Source organism: Pectinophora gossypiella, chromosome 7 (genome assembly GCF_024362695.1).
Source record: "Pectinophora gossypiella chromosome 7, ilPecGoss1.1, whole genome shotgun sequence".
In the NCBI taxonomy this organism is placed as follows: Eukaryota; Metazoa; Arthropoda; class Insecta; order Lepidoptera; family Gelechiidae; genus Pectinophora; species Pectinophora gossypiella.
Window position 1 is genome coordinate 14,007,016 of NC_065410.1, and position 9,759 is coordinate 14,016,774.

The 9,759-nt window shown below is 38.4% G+C and overlaps 1 protein-coding gene across 1 annotated transcript; it reads right to left on the reverse strand.

Annotated features, from left to right (window-relative positions):
* Window positions 1-2,067: 2,067 nt before the first annotated feature.
* On the reverse strand, window positions 2,068-5,833 carry LOC126368362 (uncharacterized). Its single transcript, XM_050012287.1, has 2 exons — window positions 4,962-5,833; window positions 2,068-2,157 (listed from the first exon to the last, which is right to left on the reverse strand). The coding sequence occupies exons 1-2, from the start codon at window positions 5,725-5,727 to the stop codon at window positions 2,144-2,146; spliced, it is 780 nt and encodes a 259-aa protein (XP_049868244.1). The 5' UTR covers window positions 5,728-5,833; the 3' UTR covers window positions 2,068-2,143.
* Window positions 5,834-9,759: the final 3,926 nt, after the last annotated feature.

The following is a 9,759-nucleotide window of genomic DNA, read 5'->3' on the forward strand; positions in this document are numbered from 1 at the left end:
AAATAGTTCATTATTAACATATAACTTACATCACCATTAGCGTTTTCTCTAAATTATGTTGTTGTAGATTTATTATGTTGTTGCTGATCAGCCCAAAACACAGTTTACAATTAATATAAAAATTACAACAATAATGTCCCTCCACTTAATCAATCGGAACCAAACTGCAGTGGAGAAGTAACAATAATATTTTCATGATAAATATATGTTTATCCTATTTTTCGGTTAGTGTTGTAACGTAAATCAGGCAGGTCCCTTCACTAAATAACCTGACATATTAAATCTTCAGGATGGGTACGAGAAGTGAATCCCTGTGCAAACAACAGGATCATGTTAAGTTAGGTTAAAGGAAAGGATGATTTTTACGAACGATGATAATATACCTACACGACCGATAATCAATAAATTAATGTTATCCTTATATGTAACTGCATACCTAAGGGTAAAATATGTTTTATTCATTTATTTATTTTTTCCAGTAAATGATAGGACGTTACTATTACTGTCCTAAAAACAAATTCAATAATTATTACACTAAAGAGATAGCTGCGTAAACAATGTTACGTGTGTTAATGTGTTGTGTGTACGTTGTTCTATCATCTGATTGGTGGGTGAAAGGTTGCATAGAGGAATAAGAAAAAAAATCCACAACAAGTTATATTTATTATTACCACATAAAAAAATATACTAAATGTTATTACCAAGCCCATATGGTCGATATTAGGTAATACACAATAACGTGGGCTCAGGTAATCTATTTTAATAAAAACAAAATCTTAATTATTCCGAAGATAATTATCACACAAGTACATAATGTAAATGCATTTCCCCTCTTTATACTTTCAGCCTCATTTAACAATATCTTATAATAAAGAGGAAAGTTTAGTTCAGTGGTTCTGAATATTTTAATGAAAAAGGTCATTTGAATAAATGTATCGAAATTCTTACTTGCACTTATATTTGTATTTTCTCTAATCAATTTGACATGTTGTCTTAGGATTCATTTAACTACTCAATGTCGACAACAATTGCCAACTTAGCACAGGATGTTATAATCAATCTTGTGTCTGGGTGCCCTCGTCATTACCCGTTCTTCTTTATGTATTTCTTCTTCTTTTATGTATGTAAACAAATAATGTGTAACTTTGATAATTATTGTAGCCCTTGGTGTGCCAATGAAAAATGAGTGTTATACTATATGATGAAGTCTCACAGTCCTTTCGACTATAACTATCGTTGTTGTTCAAGAGCTTCGGAAATGTGCTCTATGGTGAGGTCCCTGTGAGGCTCTTATAGCCAATCTTGATGTTGAGCTCCATCAGAAATTTGTTCTTGTGTAGTTCTTTTGTTGTGAAATTGATAGTAATGTGAAATAGGTATTTAATATACTTTTAAACTATGTATCTGTTAGGTATGCGAACGTAGGGACGAGTAAATCAAAGACCGGCTAGTTGCACACTGACGTATATTGATTATCCAACGGCCGATGCCGAGATATACCCACACATACACAATATCCCTCCCCCATAGCTTAACATTAACATATTTAACTTAAAAATCTAAAAAGAAGAAAGGCCTATAATTAACTTTCGGGACTGGACGTAATAGCCTTCCGCCCTCCCCGAGGCGTCTCTGCTCAGAGCTCTCGCCGACCTCACTTCCTTCTTCTGCTGCTTCATGGAACTCGTCTTCGTCGAGCTCCGGATTATCCCCTGTTCCTTCACCTGACCTCGATCCGAACTGTGAATCCACATTGCGCGGGGAAGGCACTTCAGTTCTCTGCGAGGCTTGTGTTATTGGTCTTTCGTAAGTCATCGGTAGTGGTGAAAGGCCTCTCTCTGTGCTTGATGACGACAATTGAGTTCCAGGAACGCTTCCCGCATCTGCAGCAGATCGCTCGGGTGAAAAATCTTGTAAATCGATTGGGCATTCCCATGGCGTCATTACATCCGTCCCTTTATAGGCCACCAATTGATTTTTATGTTTTTTTATTACATTTTCTCGTTCAGAGTCTTTCACTAAATAAGTCACTTTCCCTATTCTCTTTACAATAATACCTTTACCCCATTTATTCCCATTACTAATTTTAAACAATACATAATTTCCTTTTTTATAACATTCTTTGTTTTTGCCGCCGTATGCTTTAGTCTGCAAAGACTGTTTTTGTTGTACGTGATTAGTGTGGGCGTCTGACGACGACGGTGCTGCTGTTATGTCACTGGTGAGTAAATCGAGACGCGAACGAAGTTTCCGTCCGAAAACCAACTCTGCAGGTGAAGAGCCCGTAGTGGAATTTACTGAGTTTCTATAATCATAAAGGTATTTTAGTAATTTGACATGACTATCTTTTTGGTTTGAATTTTCCAAAATACTCGATTTGATTCCTTTCTTTACTATCTTTACGAAACTCTCCGCCTGCCCGTTGCTAGCCGGGTGGTAAGCAGGTGACGTCACATGTGATATACCGTTCATTTTACAAAAGGTTTGGAATTCTTGTGATATAAAGGCCGTACCATTATCACTAACCAACGTATGCGGTACCCCAAATCTTGACATATAATCCTGTATTTTAATAATCGTAGTTTTACTAGTAACACTGTTCATTAAATACACTTCAACCCATTTAGTGTGTGCGTCTACGATAACGAGGTACGTATTATTGTTTATCGGTCCCAAGAAGTCAATGTGTATTCTAAAGAAAGGTTGTTTAGGGTATGGCCACACCGCGAGCGGCACACGAGCGGGAGACTGCCTTAACTGAATACAAGTTTTACAACTTGCAATCATCTTTTCTATGGCGTCGTCTACACCTGGGAACCAAAATCTGCTACGAGCCTCTGCTTTAGTTTTCACAACCCCCATATGTGATCCGTGAAGATCTGAGAGGATTTTGTCCCGTAACTTCCTCGGAATTACCACTTTGTGGCCCCTCATAAGGCAACCATTTTCAAATGACAACTGTGTCTTACATAAATAGTATGGTCTTATATGGATGTTGTTATTTTTTTGTGGCCAACCATTAACAATGTAATCAATTACTTTTCTCAATATAACATCATTTTTCGTTTCGTTGCGTAAATCATCGATTGTTATTGGCAAACTACCATCCATTACAAAATTTACATATGAAGCCCTATCTTCAACAATATCATTGCTCGTCTCTGCAAACCGCTCCCACTGTGACCGCACCTCGCAACACGTTGACTCATCGCTAGCCGGCAAACTGAACCGAGATAGGTAATCCGCACTATTCTCCGCGCTTTTGATGTACTCGATGTTGTAATTATACCCGTTTAAAAACATGGCGTACCTCTGAAGTCGGTTAGCAGAGACTTCAGGAATACCACGATATGGACCAAATATTGATAATAAGGGTTTATGGTCTGTTCGCAAGGTGAATGGCACCGATCTACCGTATAAGTATTGATGGAATCTACGTACTCCGAAAATAATGGCAGTAGCTTCTTTCTGAATTTGTGCGTATCGTTTTTCTGATTTTGTCAGAGTACGTGAAGCAAACGATACTGGCCGCTCGACACCATCCGCTTCCACTTGCGACAGAACCGCGCCTAAGCCGGTTGGTGACGCATCTACAGTCAATATTATTTTTGCACTAGGGTTGAAATGCGCTAACACCTGATCTGAGGCTAAACATGTTTTAATGTTATTAAAAGCTTCATCATGTTCTGCATTCCAGCACCACTTGTTTTCTTTTTGAAGCAAATCATAAAGGGGGCTGAGCATTGACGATGCTCCCGAAACAAAATTACGGTAGTAATTTACAAGCCCCAAAAATGATTGTAATTGGCTAACATTACCGGGTACCGGCGCATTTGTCATAGCCTTTACTTTTTCGGGCGACTTTTTCAGCCCCGATTTATCTATGATGTAACCTAAGTATTCTACTTGATCTTTAAAAAACTCACACTTCTCCCGTTGTAGTGTCAACCCTACATCTTGTAATTTTTGTAATACTGCATCTAACCGTTGTTGATGTTGTGATCTATTCACGCCGGTAACCAATATGTCATCTAACATGCACAGGACGCCGTCCATTCCCGACAGCACGCACTCCATTGCCCGTTGAAATATGGCGGGCGCACTCGCGAGACCGAACACCAGGCGTGTATACTTAAATAGACCTTTATGGGTATTAATGCACGTATAATTTTGTGATTGTTCGTCTAGTTCGAATTGTGCATAAGCCTGGGTAAGGTCTAACTTGCTAAACTGCTGACCTCCGTGTAATTTCGTAAACAGCTCTTGTGCTGTTGGTAATGGATACTGTTCTACCTGTAATTGTTTATTGATGGAGACGGAGTAGTCCGCGCAGAGCCTGATCGCCCCGCTGCGCTTCAACACCGGCACTACGGGCGAAGCGTACTCCGAATACTCGACCGGTTTCAATATACCTACTTCTACTAATCGTTCGATTTCTTTGTCCACTTTGTCTCTTAATGCGTAGGCCATAGGGCGTGCTTTAAAAAACACTGGTTTCGAGTTTTCTTTTAATTGAAGAGTAACTTTATACTTATTGAATTTTCCAATTTGATCTGAAAAAAGCTGTGGAAACCTTGTCTGTAACTGTTGAACATAAGCATCCGTATTTTCTACAAACTGTAATGGCAACATTTCCAGGTTGAAAGCCGAAATGAAATCTCGACCCAATATCGGCGGGCCGCCGTTACGTATAACATATACGTTTAAGGAGTTTCTTTGTTCTCTATAAACTACCGTCAAGTAAATTATGCCTAAACATTCAATCTGACTTCCCGTATAAGTTAACAACCGTTTATTGGTTAATGATAATGGTATATTTTTAAAATATTGTTTATACGTACGTTCTGATATCGCCGTGACGGCAGAGCCACTGTCAATCTGAAACTTCATTCGCACCCCCTGTATTACTACCGTTTCGGTCATCGGTTCACCATTGAAAGTACGAATATGAAGCAACTCACCATCGTCGTCAGCACCCTCCGACTTGCCTTCACATTGGACATAATTCATTTTTTTGCACATGCGACGCAAGTGGCCTTTTTCGTTACATTTTTTACATTTGTAATTTGCAAACCGACATTTGGACGAATCGTGATTATTATAGCCACACACCGAACACTGCACTTTATTTATGTCGACGTTTTTAGCACTTTTTGTAATTTTGAACATCTGATCGGAGTGAGTCGGCCCCTGCGTCGACGCCGCCGCCGCCGTTACAACCGCTCGTGCGCTCCGCATGCTGTCCGCTAATTCTGCTGCTTTCGCTAACGTCAACACCTGGAAGTCCTGCGCGAAAAGTTTCTCCTTCTCTGGTCCTGAGAGCATCCCCATTAAGAACCGATCCCTCAGAGCCTCTTCCACATTGAGAAACTGACATTGCGCGGTCAACCCTCGCAACCTTGCCGCAAACTGTGTAAATGTTTCACCAATATTTTGTGTCGCCGTATAAAAATTGTATCTATCTCCAAACCCAGTCCTTTTGGGTGTGAAATGGTCATCTAACAATTTGGTGATGTCTTCGTAGGGCAAATTCGGCAGCTGTTTGGGCAACGCCAAATCCGCCGCTAGACGGTAGGTACCGTCGCTGAGTGCGCTGAGGAGAATAGCCCGCTTCTTCACCTCGTCCTTGACATCGTTCGCAATAAACCATTGTTCGAGCCTGTTTTTATAAGTTTGCCACGTCTGTAAATCGCGATCAAAAACCGATAAAATCCCGAAACTTGCCATATTATTATTTTTATATCAAACGCGGGTAATCGTCGCCACTGTTAGGTATGCGAACGTAGGGACGAGTAAATCAAAGACCGGCTAGTTGCACACTGACGTATATTGATTATCCAACGGCCGATGCCGAGATATACCCACACATACACAATAGTATCTATTCTAGTACAGTATAGTATAACCATATATAACATACATAATATCGATTCCATTCTTGAGAACTGGTGAAACTTGTTTAGCGAACAGTTATTATTCTTATTGTTTTTTACATGATAATATCAAAACGTTTGGTGGAACGCCGCGCTGAGTTTATCAGGAGACGGCTGTGCCTCTGACTGCCTTTATTGGGATTAAAGTCATGGGCAGCTTAATTAGCTTTTGTGATAACAATGTATGTACTTTATTCATTAATGAATAATCATATTATTGGTACTCGTTTCAATTTAAATGTTTCATTCCCAACTAAACTTTGAACATCTACACTGTTAAAAACCTCTCGAACAAGGAGCGAGTATAATTATGAGATTAAACGAACTTACCTGTAAGTGAAGTTCTATCTCAATTATACGAAAGCTCCTTGTTCGAGAGGACTCCCTCCCTTCAATTTTAATATCCCGCCCTAAAGCTTCCACAGGTGATGGAGTTGTCCATGAAACATGCTTTAAACATAATGACATTAGTTGACAGCTGCGTTCAGGAAGCGGGAAACTAACTTTTTTTTTTTAGCTTTGGATATGAGCTTTGAAAATTGTGACGATGCTGGAGCATAAGACGTAGACTACACTGTTAAAAACCTCTCGAACAAGGAGCTTTCGTATAATTGAGATAGAACTTCACTTACAGGTAAGTTCGTTTAATCTCATAATTATACTTCATGCTGACAGACGAAGTCTGGCAATTTACTTAGAAAGAGAGTCACCTTCTGGCTTTTAGTTCTTAAATACTTCCATTAATGTCTCTTGTGACAATTTAAGTCTTCGTAAAACAAAGTTGTTTGCCATCTGCTGAAACCGCCCTAGAGGTATATCAGATTGCTGGAATTTTAAGATCGTGATGAGCTTTATTTAAGACCATGTAATTAGCTGTTCTTTATGAACAATTTCTTTTATCGTCATAAGCTAGAGAAACAATTTCTTTGATGTGTTATCTGTAATTTTTAATTACTTTTTTAAGTTTGGAAGTCTATGATTAATATGATAAGGAAGTCAATTATGTAGACTATATTATGCAAATCTCAAATACATGCTGAAAAATTTTTGGACAACTCTGTTACAAATGCTTCGCATAACGATAACCTGCAGTGAACTGTTTCACCCAAATCTAAACCTTCAAAGCGAACTTAACTCATAATCCAAATTACGTTACGAAATATTAAGTATATCATAGACGGATATAATCAACGAACTAAAAAATCCAAAATGATTCCAACAATCCTCTTCGTCCGTATTTATTTGTGGAGATGAGCCCATAGAGTCGACAAAGTCGGTCTCTGCAAAATTTAATCCCGGATAAACAGTATCGTTGCTGGGTATTCCCATTCGCCAGGGTAGAAGAACAGAGACGTTGTTGGCAACTTGGCAGCACATTTTGTGGCATCATTGAAATTGGTTACATATTTTCTTCGTTAACATGTTCATGGACAGAAAGGTCATAATCTTACTTGACATACTACTCTGACAGAACTGCTATGCTCGTCGTTGTTGCAGAATGACAGAATGTTTAACACTGTCTAATAACACAGGTATATTTCTGTGTAAAACATCACCCATGCTACGATGCGTCAACAGCTACAGCCGATCAATTCACTACCTATATGTATTTACTGGTAGATACTTGTGCCGATAGAATGGTCACATCCTTCTATACAAAATTGTTGTGTCAACGTGTTAAGTTGTTTTCATATCTGCCTTCTTCAGCTTCGTTATAATTAATAATCTTTTGAAATTTAAATGTGTCATTTTCTGCGTAATCTTCGTTTGCAAGTTATATTATCTTCAAAGTCGTAGGATAGTTTAAATGTTTATAAGGATGACTTTGATCAGCTCTACAGTATTATAGACCTTCTCTCAAGTGTAATTAAAAGTTAATGGTTATCTCAAGTTATGGTACTAGTCTCATCAGAAGTTCACTTGTTAAAATGGTAACTATTGAGATATTTACTTCATTTTAGTATTTCCACCTTATGTAATGCTCGACAACTAAATGATTCTATAGCTCATCGTATCATCAGTAAACATTAAATAGATAGTTTTTACTTGCGCCTCTTTCACCTTGCCCTTACTCCTGTCCTGAATTTATCCAAGTACATTTTTGGGGGATATTCCCTGGTTATTCCGTCGAGTAGCCACGTGGGAGATTTGCCAGTCGGTTCCTAGCCAAAAATTTGCAAATGTTATGTTTATTTTGGGGAGGGTGTTTTTTGCATATTTTTAAAACTTTTAAAAATAGGGAAGGTGGGTGACAAATTAATTTATTGCGTTTGTAGTGTTGCGTAAAGGGGACATCGTAATCGAGTTTGTAAATCATATTTGTCTATTTTATGAAATAGATAAAATGTACATGAAGCTTGACTTAATATGAGAGGGGATTTAGTGTAAAATAAAATTATCAGTCACAAAAAATCAACCACTAGGATTGAAATTTAATGAATCAGGTTTGTTGCAACATATTCTATAAATAAAAATTTCGCCTATTTTTTTATATTTAATGGAAGTTCTTCACAACAGCAAAATATTTTTGTATTTTTCACCAATAATTTACGGTCTACGTACGTATTTCCCTTGCATTCCAATAACGCGCGTAGAGTTATGGAATTCCCGCCTTGTCGCACAAGCTACGCAGACTACTAAATTTCCATATCAACAGAGACATATCAGTGCAATCAAGTCCTTGAATGCTGGCGAGGCAGCGGTTGGCTGTCACAACGTACAGGTAAATAAGTCTGCCAGTAAGTGAGCCCGTACAATGGCGCCGCCCAATTTATTAGACAACGCTTAAGGACAGACGGGGTAGAAGAACAGCGGGAAGACTCTTGTAGGAGTTTCTTGGATGTTCAATTTTGTAATTCATTATCAACAAGCCTTACATATCTTGTCGAGATGATTTCTACAGTGTCTAGAAGGCACTTTTTTCATAACTATATATAAGCCAATGCGAGAGCGGCATGGTTTACCACACGCTCGGCAGGTGTAGTCAGTGGCAGGAGGTCGCATGCATCTTTTGTGTCGTCTGGCCCTTTTTTGCCACCAGATTAAACCACGTGTCGTCATTGTATCGGTTGTAGGCAAGCTCCTCCTATCCTTTGTGGTCAATGCAAAATGCACCCATTTTTTTTATTTTATTTCTTTCCAATATAATTTAATTTGGATTTTTACTTATGGAAAGATTTTGTTTCTATTAAATTCATTATGCGTAAATTGCTTTTATTTGATCCACGGCCTCTTCTGCCTTAATCTATTTCTATCACTAGTCCAGTAATTTATGCAACCCACAACCACGTTGCATGCTTGAAACGAGGAGAATAATTATAAAAGATTCTCAACTACAAAAAATCTACTGAGTTTTAAATTAAACTTTATTCCGAAAGTGAGGTATATTTACTTCTAGCTACTCACTAAGGCTTGCAAATAACGTGGTACCAGCTGCAATTGCCGGTCTTATGGCCCCAATCTCAGTAGGGTAGTTGGCAAAATTTACACCGCTACCCAGGCTTGTGCTCTCTTAACAAGCTTTCTAACAAACACTGAGCAGGAATTATGGGGAGTCGTGGTCTTGGGTTATTAAGTTTTGTCAACCTTCTGCCGCAGTCATAAGGTCCCAAGATAAGTGATCAGTTAATTAGGTTTGTTGGGAGTGAGTCTGATTTTATTTTACAATTTTATTTATTTAGCAATATTTTTCTCTGTATCAAACGAAGATCTGTAAGACATACTGTGTTTGTCGAAGAAATGGGTAGTGGTGAAGGCTCTTATCCATTGGAACTAGAAAATGGTACTAAAGAAAATTAGAGAAAGTACCTATAAAGCGTTGCACTGA